The 14,704-nt window shown below is 39.6% G+C and overlaps 1 protein-coding gene across 1 annotated transcript; it reads left to right on the top strand.

Moving 5' to 3' along the window:
• Positions 1–2,223: 2,223 nt before the first annotated feature.
• On the top strand, positions 2,224–3,719 carry LOC136226104 (uncharacterized). The gene is made up of 2 exons (XM_066014436.1): positions 2,224–2,460; positions 3,074–3,719. Exon 2 carries the CDS (start codon positions 3,117–3,119, stop codon positions 3,582–3,584), a length of 468 nt encoding a protein of 155 aa, XP_065870508.1. The 5' UTR covers positions 2,224–2,460; positions 3,074–3,116; the 3' UTR covers positions 3,585–3,719.
• Positions 3,720–14,704: the final 10,985 nt, after the last annotated feature.

A 14,704-nucleotide genomic window follows, 5' to 3' on the forward strand; every position in this document is an offset into this window, starting at 1 on the left:
GTGTTTCCACTTTGGGTAAAGTTCAGACGACACAATATGCTGTCTAGTTGACATTACCATAATTGGAGAGACACTCTGCCGAGCTGACCAAAAGCTGACCGAGGACAGAAGATACTCAAATCTGATTGGCCGAGAGCTCTGAGCAAGTCAGGATGACAACGACAGGAAGCCGTTTCCCTCCAACGGTTATTTCGAAATTCAAAATGACCGATGCCTCAAGACGTCTCTATATATAGTGCCATCAGAAGCTTCATTCAACACAGAACTTGATCAAGCCATTACGCTGACCAAATTTCTACGCAAGTTCTGCAAGCAAAAAGCAAAGCAATCTTACACTATATTTCATATCTTTTGTGTAAAAGTCTAGAGTGATTATTCAATCATCTAAGGTGTCTTAGCAATCATTGTTTAGGACAAACACTTATCATTTCTAGAGATTAGAAAGGAGAGGCTGAGTACTCGGTTATAGTACTCAGCGAGAGATTAGGATTGAGTAGAGGTATAGGGGAAGGTACTCTTGTTATACTCAGTTGCTAAGATTGTAAAAGGTTTGAGGCTCTACCTTTAAAGAGCTCAGTAGAGGATTCGAAAACTCGGAACGTGTTCCGGGGACAGGACGTAGGCTAAGAAGCCGAACCTGGATAAATCTGCTGAGTAACGTATTTCTTACCTTAAACTCCTTATATATATTGCTTGCTTAAATAACCAAAAACTGACCAAGTAAAGAGGTCAAGCTGAGTTGTGCGCATCAAACATCTGAGCTCAGGAATAGACTCTAAATGCTATCTCCTGACTCAAGTCAAGAAACTGACCTAGTCACCAGTTGACTAAGCCAGTATCTTGCTGTTTACTCAGCGCCGATGTTAAAACCTTTTCTCTTAAGAAAAGAAGTCTGCCCTAAGTTTCAAAAAGTTTAAATAGTTCCTAACCCCCCCCCCCCCCCTTGGAACTATACTTGTAACGTTACAAAGGACCAACATAGCCAACATTGGTAAGTTAAACGAGCGGAGATGCCTGAAACTAAGTTCATCATACTCCTTTCAGTGATACAAGTTCTCCTAAGAAGTCCAATGAATTTGTTTCCCCCCCTTTGGATTTGAACCCCACCAAAACGAATTCATCATCCATTGCAGCTCCTCACATAAAGAAATAGAGATTAGAAACGTACTCATACAAAACGTACGAATCACTTGTGCATTAAAACTTCCTTACCTGACTGCGAGAGCATATCACCATACCAGCCAAAGATTCTATAACACAACCAATTTTTGAAATAGCTAAAAGTAGCTCTTTTTTTTCGACCCACTATAGCATGAAAACTCAAGTAACGACTCATATATAGAATTTGATGGTCTTTAAAATATTACGGAGAGCAATCACACCCCCTTTGAAAACCTTATGACTAAGAAAGATGCTCAATTTTTGGTAGTTAATCACTTGCTCCGAGGCCGCCTCATACTTGTCCAGAATTGCTTCTAACAAAATAACCTCCTGTTCACGAGCCCTACAGAAAAGCAAACTGTTATCTGCAAATAGAAGATGCGACAGAGACATAACATTGCATGTAACCTGACAACCTAATAAAGTGTTTGATAATTGAGCCTGATTTAATAGTTGAGAAAGACCTCAACACAAATGCTATAGAGATAAGACGAGAGGATCGCCGTGTCGAAGACAACATTCCGAAATAATTGGCCTACCTTGTTTCCATTTATCGAAATCATATATGAAACCGAAGTCACACACATCATCAACCACTCAACACAAGAAGGATGGAAACCCAATTTATCCATCATAATTTGCAAAAAATCCCATCGAACACTATTATAAGCTTTACGAATGTCAATCTTCCCCACAATAGAACCATATTTTACCTCTATGCTTACACTTCATCAAGTGAATAGATTCGAAAGCTGAAATAACATTGTCAATAATTAGACGACCAACTTAAGGTACTAATTTTAAATGCTGAAATATACTATTATTAAACAAATCCTTATTCTATTAACTGATATAAAAGCTAAATTTTGTTGAAAGAACCAAATTTTATATATAAAAATATAATTGTACAAAAATGAAATATGTGAAAATTGAAGTTTAAAAACAAAAATGAGAAATTGCACTAAATATACAACGTCTAATTAAAACTTGGCCTGAATGCAGAGACTCTATAGTCTGTCTCTACTTGGTGTCACTCAAATATAATACGGTGTAGTTTGATATGTTAGCCAAGGAAAAGAGCAAAATGAAAGAAAAGCTGGACGACATGTCGTTCCGGTGCGAAAGAGACTGTAAGCTATCTTGATTCTGTCGTCTCTCTGGAAGAGGGGGAAACGGTATGTGGTCGATAACGTTAATCTTTGCGTAGCTGATAGTGATTCATCGATCCCTTCGTCTACTACTACCGAGTTGGCTCTCTCTATCTTAGTGAAGATGTGCCAGAATGGTTTGTATTTGCAGGTAATCATACTTCAAATTTCAAAAACCCTCATTTTAAGCGGCTGGTTTATTACTGCTATTGAAATTTCTACCTGTGGAACTTGGTATATGCTAAATCAACCTCTAAATTGTTTTCAATTTCGGCTTTCACAACTGTGCCATTCATTTTCTCTCATACATTAACTTACCTTCTTCCCCTCGTTTGCTTTTTTATTCTCTAATTCTTTAAAATTCGTGCTTGATTGAATAAAACGGTTTAATTCGTGCTTGATTGAATAATATAATGGTGTAATTTGATTTACATGCTGCTGTAAGGGAGGCCACAACTTTCAATAGACACCTGATTGGCTTAAAATCCTAAACAATTTGAATTCATACTGTGAATTTGTCATTTCTGCTTCTTATCTACTGTAGGGTTTATTTTCATTTAATGTCACAAGCAATGCTCTTTTTTCCTTCTGAAACAAAATTGAGTTTGCAAATGGTCATATTTCTGCCTTTGTTTTGGTTCTTCACCAGCATTACTTTCCCTTTTTCCCTTCAAATCTTTATCACCATGTTTATTTGTTGCTTTGGATGTTTAACTTATATATTCTTATTAAAAATTGATGGGAAACTCCTCCTGGTTTTTCAGTATAGGTAATTTTTATTGAAGCTTGTGGATATTATCATCTCCAATGGCACAGTCTGCAAATTTAATCAATACAGGCTCCCTCAACTTGTGCTTTGTTCCACAGAGGAGAGTTTCTAGTGGGAAATACGGTATAGTTGTTTCGAGATCATCGAGAGGAGCTCTTCGCGTCCGAGCCGTGCAGCAGGATGGGGCGCCTCGGAGACTTGTTGATATAATCAGAATTGTGCCTGAACTGTCTAGGAACTACTTCAGAAGTCCTTCAAGAAGAGCACTTTTTGGAGGAATTTCATTGTTGGGTGGATTTTATGTGGCACAAACAATCTCTCTATCATTTGGTGCTTTAGGAGTAAATGATGTTATTGCTGCAGTGATTTGTGTTCTTTTGACAGAGTACGTGACAAGGTTTTATTACAGCCGTCCTAAGGTAACTTTTCCTATTGCTCTTCTCAACAATTTCAAGATGGGTTTCACTTATGGTCTGTTCATTGATGCATTCAAGTTAGCTAGTTAAACTGCTACATTTGTTAGAGGAACTGAATCCTGTAAAGTTATTCCATTTCATGTTTCTATAAGCCCTGAAAGATCATTTTTCTAGTTCTATTGTCTCTCATGTTTGATGTGTATTGCTTTCTGATGCTTTTTCCAACATCATTTCTGAGGTTTTTTTCATTAAGGCCATGTTTGTTATTATTGTTTTCAACTCCGTGTGTGTGGATGTTCCTTTGTTCCTCAACCATCTAATCTGCTTCCGGAGACAGCCACTGCCTCCAATGGTTGTTATTTCTGCCTATAGTGATAGATCCAAGGGGGGCCTGGGGGGCTTGAACACCCACTGGTAGCTGGAAAATGCTATGGAAGTTGTGTATGTAGCTTTAATTTGTTTTTGCAGAAAACATCTAAAATTTTTATCAATTGAGCACCCCCAAGCACCCTGTCGGCGAAATCCTGGATTCATCGGTGGCTGCCTAATTCCTCAACCGAGGTCGGAACTTCTTACTTTTCTCTAGAATAAGCATCCGCAAAATGAATGAAAATATGAGTAGGAAAGCATTATTTGCTTGCAATGACAGAGGTATTAATATTATGTGAGAAACTGATAGAGCTCAACTCTTTTGGCTAAGTTTATGAAATATTTGAATTGGTTTGAAAGAAGATAGCCATCCTAACAACTTGATTAGTGAGTGGAATATGCAAAGGATCAGTTTATTCGGTTTACTGCTCATGTATTGTCAAACTGTTGGTTTTTGTCTCTGATCTATCATTTTTTTTTTGGTAAGCAAAGAAGGCACAAGGCCCGAACAGGGGAAAGGGAAAAGAGAACAAGAAACTAAAAACCGAAAATTAAATCCGGACAACCCGGCTGAGTAAAGCCCCCCTAGCATCAGCGGAGAGGATTCCCTGGAGGCCTGCAGGAGGCGCATCAAACACTTGATGACCCAACGGACAAGAACCTGCGAAGTTCGCCAGCCAGTCAGCGGCACGGTTGCCTTCTCTGTAAACATGAACAAAATTAACGATCCAATCCAGCTTCTGAAGCTCCTGACAACGGATAATTAGCCAACCATAAGGGTGATGTGGTTCAAGCACTTGATTAATAAGATGAAGCGCGGTTTGAGAATCCAGTTCGACAATGATTCGTCTGAAGCCCATTTCCCAGGCCAAGTATAAGCCGTAATACAGACCCCAAACTTCCGCAAGCGTCACCGTACAACACCCAATATTCACACCGAATCCTCCTAACCAATCTCCCCTATCATCACGGATTAAGCCCCCCGCTGCAGCAGCTCCCGGGTTGCCTTTACAGGACCCATCTGTATTGAGCTTAACCCATCCACTTTCAGGCGGTTTCCATCTAATCTAGAGGCAGCGGCTAATCCCTTTATTCCGATCCAAACCAGAGAGGCGGACCTGCTGATACTCTGAGACAAGATTTTTCACAAATTCAGTTCGATTAGGCGGAGGCGGAGTTCGAGTGAAGGTTTGGTTATTCCGCCAGCGCCAATTCCACCACAGGCCGAAAGCAAACAGAGAAGACCAGTGATACCCTTGAACGGTAGAATAGTTACCAAGATTCGTCCAAATCCAATCAGCGAGATTGGCATGGAAGAAGGCGGGTTGAAGTCTCCGAGGAACCAGATGAATCCAAATATGCCGAGCTAAGTGACAATCCCTGAGGGTGTGCAATTTCGTTTCCTCCAACCTGCAGATGCAACAGAGCGGATCAGAGGCAAGATGTCTGCGGACCCGATTAGAGTTAGTGAGCAACCCGTGGTTCAAGGTGAGCCAGATAAAGCATTTTATTTTCTCCGGGGCCTCTAACTTCCAAATTCGATCCCAATAGCGGTCGAAAGTCACTTCTTGGTCACTATCTGATAAGAGCTTGTACCCGGTGGTGACAGTATACTTCCCGGAGGAGGCGGCTGGCCAGAACCATTGATCATCCAGCTCCGACGCCGGCCAGATGGCTAGAGCAGCGACTTTCTGAATTTGATCAGGCCGTAGGAAAGGAGAGAGGTCATCCCATTTCCACGAGTTGGTCGCCTGGTGCCAATACTGCCCAACAGTAGCGTTCCGGTTATCCGAGGGCATCGATAAAGCGGAGGCTGCAAGAGGAGGGTCCGAGCCACACCACTGGTCATGCCAGAAATTAGTTGATCCTCCGTTAAACACTACCCTGGCAGCCCCTTTGGCTACCACCTCGCCGCCTGCAACTATGTCGCGCCAAGTGCTAGAAGGCGCTCCCTGAATCTGAAAGATATCCAACCCAACGCGTGAGCCCCCATACTTAGCACGCATCACTCTCGCCCATAGCGAGTCATGATCAGTTAAAAGGCCCCAGCTGAGACGGGCAAGCATGGCTTGATTAGCAAGCCGCATTTGCCTGATCCCAAGACCTCCCTGCTTCTTTGTTTTACAAACAGAGTTCCAATTTACCCGGTGGATTTTCCGATCAGAGCCACTAGATCCCCAGAGAAACCCGCGGTTATATCTATCCAGCCTGTCACATATACTCTTTGGCAACAAAGCAGTTTGCATTGCGTAATTAGGGATGGAAGTCATGACTGATTTGACCAAAGTGAGCCTGCCAGCGAAATTCAAACATTTTGCCTTCCAACCTGACAGTTTGGCATTGACCCTGTCCACCACAAACCCGTAAGTATCCTTCGTAACTCTAGACTGGATCATTGGCATTCCCAAGTATTTTCCAAGATTCGAAGTCATTGCAATTCCAAGGACTCCACAGACTTCACGGCTCACGTTTTCTTCGACATTAGAGGAGAATAAAACTCTAGATTTAGCGAGGTTTATTTTCTGGCCAGAACAATCAGAAAAGTCACAGAGGATATCCATGATCAGATAAGCTTGGTCTGAGGAAGCTTCGGATAACAAAATGATATCATCGGCGAAAAATATGTGGGAGAGGGCAGGCCCACCTCTGGAGAGCTTAACCCCATGCCATTGGTCTCTACTCACAGCATCCTGCATAAGGTGCCCCAGCCTCTCAAGGCACAAGACAAAAAGGTAGGGTGAGAGAGGGTCGCCCTGACGGAGGCCTCTAGTTGGAGTGAATTCACTAGACGGCTCCCCATTCCACAAGACCCGCATCCTTGACCCAGTGACACAGGCCATAATAATTTTTATCAGGTGCTCATCAATGCCAAGAAGGTGCAAAGTATCCTTTAAGAAGGCCCAGGAAATCCTGTCATAAGCTTTTTCAAGGTCGAGTTTAATCACCATAAACCCACGTCTTCCTATCTTCTTTTTGAAAGAATGGATGGTCTCCTGGAGAAGGATGATATTATCAGAAATCTGCCTTCCTGGGACAAAACTGCTCTGAGTAGGACCAACAGTAGAGCGAAGGAGAGGCTTGAGGATATTCACCACACATTTAGTCACCACTTTGTAGATGACATTACAGAGACTGATTGGCCTGAATTGCGAGATAGATTCCGGGTGGGCGGTCTTGGGAATAACTGTTAAGTAAGTTTCATTCCAGGAAGTTGGGATTTCTCCCAAAGTAAGCGCTTGCCGAACATCATGAGTAAGCCGATCCCCCATAGAATCCCATAGCCTTTGAAAGACGCCTGCTGGATAGCCGTCAGGCCCAGGAGCTTTGAAAGGACCCATCCCAAACACAGCATCTCGTATGTTAGCATCAGTAAAAACAACAGGATTTGGCATACCTGAAGTGGCGGTCCTAGGGAAGCTGCACTCAGTATGCAGAAGCGGCCGCGAGGGGCAATCCTCCGTATAGAGAGCGGCATAGTAGTCCACAACCATTCTCTGAACCAAGCTCGGCTCCCAAATCCAGATTCCATCATCGTTTTTAAGACCCTCAACTTTATTCCGTCTTCTTCGAATAATGGTAGAAGTGTGGAAGAAGGACGAGTTCATATCACCTGCACGAAGCCAGTTGATTCTAGACTTTTGGTACCAAAGAGCTTCCTCTTGAAGCAGGATAGCATTGAGATCAGCAAGGAGCTTCTTCTCCAAACGAATAAGCCCACGGGTTACCCGGAAAGCAAGACATCTCAGGACCCCAGCAAGTCTGCGGAAAACCCTCTCCTTTCTGTAACCAATGTTGCCAAACACATGGCGGTTCCAACGAAGCAAGTTCAGAGCAAGAGCTTTCAAGCTGCTCGAGAGATCCCCATTGCTGTCCCAATTCGCATGAAAAAAATGGGGGAAAGTAACATGGAGGAGCCAAGCCGCCTCAAAACGGAAGGGCTTCCTGGTAGGAGTGATATCGGAGAGCCTTAGGTCCAACAGAATTGGAGAGTGATCCGAGCGATTACGAGGGAGATGCTTAAGCACAGCTTCCGGGAATTGAGTGCGAAAGCTGATGTTGCAAAGAGCTCTATCCAACCTGCAAGCAATACGAGTGCGGACCGTGGAACCTCTGTGCCAAGTGAAAGTAGGCCCCAAGTAGCCTAAATCAATCAAATTCATGTCATTAATCCACTGAGCAAACTGAGTACAACGGTCAAACACCCCCGGAGCTCCTCCCTGTTTTTCCTCAGCACTCTTGATACAATTGAAGTCCCCTAGCAAGACCCAAGGAAGATGAATAGAAGTTTGAAGATCAAGAAGAGTATCCATGAAGACCCGTTTAAAGCCAAGTTGGGGTCTAACATAGACAAAAGAGGCTAGGAAGGATCTTCCCTGGGGCGAACCATCCTGGATCGTAACCTTGGTATGCATGAATTGTCTGTTTCTAGCAAGGATGGAAATCGAGACTCTGGTTTCATCCCAAAACAGCCAAATGCCCCCGCTAAATCCTTCAGTGTCAATTATCTCAACATTCGAGAAGTTAATCTTGCGGCGAATGTCCTCCGCACGAGAAGCAGGTAATCTGGTTTCAAGAAGGGTTAGAACAGCAGGTTTAAAAACAGAGATCATATGACGGAGGGCCCGGTGAAACTCATTACCACCGGCCCCAAAGCAATTCCAAGACATAAACATCAGCAAAAAAACAGAGTAGAGAGGGAACAAGGGAGATTATTGCTCCGCCATCGCGGACTGCCCTGCTTCAAGATGCATCACATTAGTATTCTGAACAGCCAACGGTTCCCGGATCAGAAGAGCTGGCCTGCTGCGCTTATTTCTATTCGGGGGACCTTCCGTGTAAATGAAGTTTTCCTTGCCCATGCTTGCCTTTACCATATCAAGGTTTGAGTCTGTAACATCGTTGAGGAGACAACCAAACGCGTTCCCATTCCTTTTACTGTCAAGGGTGCGGTTTCTAGGTGGCGTTTGGTGACTCGAGGATAAGGCGAGGAATGTGAACCCTGGAGGATATCCCTGATCACTACTTTCAGTTATGGTGCCCCGGGGATTCTTACTGGTTCGTGCTGGTGCTTCAGCAGGGGACTTGGAAGCCGAAGGAGGTGTAGGTGAAACATGTTTCAAGGGGTTGGAGTCTACTTTCTTCAATCTCGGGGTGTATTTTCTTTTAGGGACGCACATCCATTCACCGTATTCAGTTGATCGAGTACTGTCATTCCCAACTTGCTGTTCTCTTTGCTGCAAACCATTTTGAGACACTCTTGTTGTCTCCCTATTGACCAATGGAGCCTGGACTGGCTGCAGGGTGCTATCAGAAGATGGTGAGCCGGCTGGTTGAGCTCGGAACACACTTGGATTGGAGCAAGATTCCTTTCCGTGCCCGTACCGTCCACAGTTCGTGCAGGCTACATACAACCCCTCATATTCCACGTGAAGCACACGACCATTCAAGCGAAATTGGGCTACTAGGGGCTTGTTAAGCTCAATTTCCACGCAGACCCTTGCAAATTTTCCCCTAGACTTACCCGCCGTATTCTTATCCACGCGAACAGCCTTGCCTACAGCATTCCCAATGAGCATGAGAGCATCCTCCTGATAAAATTGAAGCGGAAGCTCGGGAAACCTTGCCCATATCAACGTAGAGTCCACAGTAGCAGTAGAAGGGACAAAATTAGGTGCCCAAGTTCGAACAGTAAGGTAGTGCCCCTGAACCGTCCACGGACCATCCTGAACGACATGCTCCCTGTCTGTCGGTTTATCAAAGCTCACAAGGTGAAACCCATGCCCGAGATCCATCATATTAAAGTCTCCCTCTGTTTTCCAAATTTCAGCAGCTCTGTTTCTCAAAGCTATGTAACCAACGTTTCTTCCTAGGACCTTAATAATGAGTGCATCGGACCAGGCTTCCGACCACTCCTCCACAAGTGACGGTTCAATAGAGATATCAGGGAAAAGGGGATTACCATCCACAGAGTCAATACGGCCTTTCCCGGCTACTCGGAGATCAATCGGAGCTCGGCGAGGTTCTTGCATAACTTCATCAGCCACGGTGTCACGGTAGGAACGAATCGGGCTTTTAGGTTTCTGGTTGGGTTGTGAGGGGTCCGGCGGCGTGGGCGGGGGAGGCGGTGGCGAGGTTGGCGAGGAAGAGGAAGGATTCGCATCAGCGGCGCTCGACATCGTCTTTTTTCTCTGATCTATCATTAAAATTAGTGAAATCTCGATAATGTAGATAGTAAGTTAATAGATTTGTCAAAACCTTAACCTACCTAATAGAAATCCTATTCATAAAAATGTAACAAAACGGTTAGAAAATATGATCCATAAAGATTTAATGGAATTGTTTAAAATTTAATATAACCTCAAAATCTTAATCCAAATTTAATATAACCGTTAGACTTATTATCCACATTGGTTGAGATTTTATTAAAATTTTAATAAGTGATGGAACAACGAATCATAGTAACTAATGGGAGGACAAAATTAGACATATGGACTGAACCAGAAACAATCTACTTTGGCAAGGGATTTCACCAAAATTTATATTAATGTTTTTTTTTTTTTTTTTGAATCATTTATATTAATGTTTTTAATTATCTATTTATCCTTTTTACTTTAAATTTATTAATATTTTTTTAGTTTATTATAGTCTAGATGTGTATTTATTTCTTCTCCAGTGGTTTTTTGTTTATTTTTTTTCTTAATTATTAATTTGTGTAGAAAATATTCATGTTGTCTCTGGCTCATTCCACTTCCAATCTCTTATGGATATCCTATCTCTCATTGTTGTTATTATATATTTATATATATTAAATATCCAAATAGTTTTAATTGGAGTATTTTCTCTCTCTTTAGATAAGATAAAGGTACTGGATACAAGTAATAAAAAGATAAATATATTATTGTCTTTACATGGATAGAATATTCATATTGTTACTAAATGGTCCAGAATAGTCATATTCTTATAAAATACGTTTTCTGGGAATAATCAATTGAAACAGATAATAATTTTAAATTAAAGCAATTAAGTACATGAAAAATAATACAAATTGGAAATCTTACTTGTAGTCGATAAAGAACGGGCAGAAAGTACATTCAGAGAGGGTGATAAACAATTGTATTTCTCCTTGTTAGTGAACTTGAGGTCATATGTTTATAGTATCGAACAACTCGGAGAGAACCCACACTTTATTGACAACATGGAAGAATTTAAAAGAAAACAAATTATTAGCGAGCTCTTTAATAGCAATCCTGCGCTCCAGACGTTATAGGATAACCATCTTATTCTCCATAGCTTGATAGTTTATTGGTTATCAGAGAGAAAACAACGAACAAGGAGCATGCCAAGCTCTTCAACTTCTCCGAAGTCTACCCCGCATTGAAAATATCCCAAGCTTCATGATCATCATCAACAATGCTCAGATTTTCCATGTCTCGTTCCATTAGACCAATATAGATAAACACCAAAGACAAAAACAAAAGAGACTCCTCATGGAGAGACGGAGAGATGCACAACTCTCACAGGAGATGGAGAGACTATTTTAAGAATCATCATTACATAATTAAACATAAATTTTGTAATTAACTAATCTCATTTCAAAGTAGATGACTTAATTTTATAATTAACTATCTTATATTTAATTTAGTTTCGGGTCTTATAATATTTTGTATATCTAATCAAACAATATTCATCGAATCTGGTCACAATCCAGATATTATGAATATAGTCATTTTCTGTACATGTCAATTTCGTTGTGTGTGACCTCGTAGGTTCATATAATGTTAGTAATACGACAAATACCATTTTGTTCTATAAATTATAAATGATCTCTAACAACACATTATGACTACCCAATTTATATAAAATGAGATAATCCAATATAACATATTTGATAGTTTATGTCATGATCCATTTGTCTCATGATATCTAGATTGAACATAAGGTATGATCATTGTCATCCTTATCTTATTCAATCATATAGTTCATCGATCTCTAAGTAGACTTTAAAATAAATTAACTGATATTTTTATCAATTTATTTCAGCACTACCATGCATTTCATAATCTTACTTATCGAGGGGCCCATTGATATCGCTCTCATATCGAGAGGGACAAATTCAATATCTGTCACTCATCTTTCTTTGCATGAATCGTACAATGTCAAATCACAGCCTTTATATTCATGCGGCTAAAGACAATATTTGATTGTATAAAAACATATTACTCTTCATGTAGGAATCTATGGTGACCTCAAATTTAAAGATTCAAAGACACTACTATAACTGAGATCACTTATGACACTAACCTAGGTAGCGATCTCATAGTGGCCAGTCTATTACTTTGTTCATAAATCTTTGATTTGTATCTCCATTCACTATGTTCATCTCATGGACATTAATTAACACACATACTAGTCTTAATTTATTGTCATCCCCACAATAATAAGTGACTACAGAAATTCAAATAACTAACTGTTATTCATGGATATTATTATAAAGCTAACATGTAAACACTTATGATAATTTATAATTTTTTATTAGATTAGAACAACCATTATGATACAATCCATTATTGGCATAAGATACAATTTCTAACAGATAACTAGACTACACTTGAAGTAGATTGCCATTTTGTTCGGGAAAAACTAGAAGAAAAAATAATTTTTACGGCATACAATGACACCAATGGGTAGCTTAGAGATATCTCCACTAACGCCTTAAATGAGATCAGAGTAAACTATTTCTGGAACAAGTTGTGCATGATAAATGTCTATGCTTCAACTTGAAGGAGAGTGTTACATTTATAATATAAATAGACGTGTGTAAATAAATGTCAATAGTCAATAGTTAATATGTGTAAATTTATTAGTTAATATGTAATATACACAAGAATATTTTTCAATTTATCTATTATTTTTTACACGAATCTTACATAGAGTTCTTATGTTTTTTTTAAAAGAAAAAAAGAAATTACTTCTCAAAACCGATACAAGAAAGGGAGGGATAAAGCACCTCAATCTCCATAATCTAACATAGAATTAGCCGCCCTAGCTAAAGTATGAGATACTAGATTCTCAAATCTCTTGACAAACTGAACATAGTACTCATGAATTTCCCTTATAAGGGATTTACAATCATAAATAATAAGGCATAACATAGAATTCACACTCTCTTAATTGTTGATAGTATTGACTAAAAGTTGAGAATCTGATTCCATAATGACATTTTGAAAACCATTATCTTTCAACCAGCTCAAAGCTTTTTGGACACTAAGGCACTAAGTGATAAGCACATCAGGCATAAAAGGTAGACTGCCATTTTCGTGCGTGAATAAAACCAGCATAGTTTCTTAGCACAAAACATAACTAACTCGTTAAGAAAGCGGAAAAGGAGCAATGTCAATATTACACTTAAACAAGCCATAAGGAGGCAGAAACCATTTAATTGGAGAAGTTGGAGAGGACCCTGAATAGTAAAGAGACCAGCGAGAAAGGAGATCAATGTTGAACTAAAAATCACACTTGCCGGTGAAGGATGATTTTGTTGGACCATTTGATTTCTATTTTGCCAAAACCCCGAATTAAGAACAACTACCATTGCAAAATTAGAGATATTTTTATGTTCCAAAATATAAGACGAAATCCATCCTATTAAAGAAAAGAGGAATGATATTGCCTGATGAAAAACTCCATATTTATTTAACAATCGAGCAAATCATAAGAATGTGATAAACAGTTTCATCATAGATATCAAAGATAGAAATATGGCATGACTTTAGAGTAGTTGTCCTGGAAAAATATGAAAAAGTTGATTCCTTAACTCGAGGTGGCTGCAATCTTCTAAAGTTTTACACAGCCAACAAAGAAAATCCAAAAAGAAAACCGTAGCCTTAATGAAAAGTAAAGAGAAGAAAAAGCAGTCTGTGATAAGAAAATGACAAAATGAAAAGGGTTAAGGTGCAAAAATACCCCTAACGTTTTGGGTCAGGAGTAATTTTACCCCTAATGTCTAAAATGGTACAATTTTACCCCAAACGTTTGTAGCCAAGAACAATTTTACCCCTAACGTTGATAATTTGGGTCAATTTTAGACACTATTATATTATAAAACACAGATATTTTTATTCATTATTTTGCACAAATTGAATATCAATTCATTCTAAAAAAAGGATTTCATGTTTTTTATAATTTAATAATAGAATTGGAGATTAATATTTATAAATTCGGTGGATTTTTTGAATTTTTTTGTCTAATTCGTACAAAAGACAGTATATTTTTTTATTATTTTTTTCACATCCCAACATATGTTTATGATTTGTTACTAATAAAATGACGTACATATGAAGTGTAGATGATAAGATTCATGACCGAGAAGACAGCTTGATGAATTATTTCTGAAATTGACTCAATTTATCAACGTTAGGGGTAAAATTGCTCTTGGCTATAAACGTTGGGGGTAAAATTGCACCATTTTAGACGTTAGGGGTAAAATTGCTCCTGCCCAAAACGTTAAGGGTATTTTTGCACCTTAACCCAAATAAAAATAGTAGCTTTCAAGAAAATAATTGATTTTTAGAAATAGCCACTTGAATCACATGGTATTATAAAAAAAAAACAACATCCTATTTGATTGATAATATGAAGGCATAATATATCATTTGCCCCTTAAACTTGTCCAAAATGGTTGATTGACCCCTTGAACTTTCAAAATATCTCGATAGTCTTCTGAACTTGTATTAAATGTTCAGTTAGCCTCCTAAACTTACGTAAAATGTAATCAATTAATCATTCGATTGTAAAAAACAAGTCAAATGCGGAAGATATGTTATACGTGCCTTAGAATGTTA

The sequence above is a fragment of the Euphorbia lathyris genome, chromosome 1 (assembly GCF_963576675.1).
Source record: "Euphorbia lathyris chromosome 1, ddEupLath1.1, whole genome shotgun sequence".
Lineage (NCBI taxonomy): Eukaryota > Viridiplantae > Streptophyta > Magnoliopsida > Malpighiales > Euphorbiaceae > Euphorbia > Euphorbia lathyris.

Bases quoted from the DNA above. Each gene is read 5' to 3' on its own strand.
- LOC136226104 (XM_066014436.1), top strand. From the start codon at position 3,117: ATGGCACAGTCTGCAAATTTAATCAATACAGGCTCCCTCAACTTGTGC.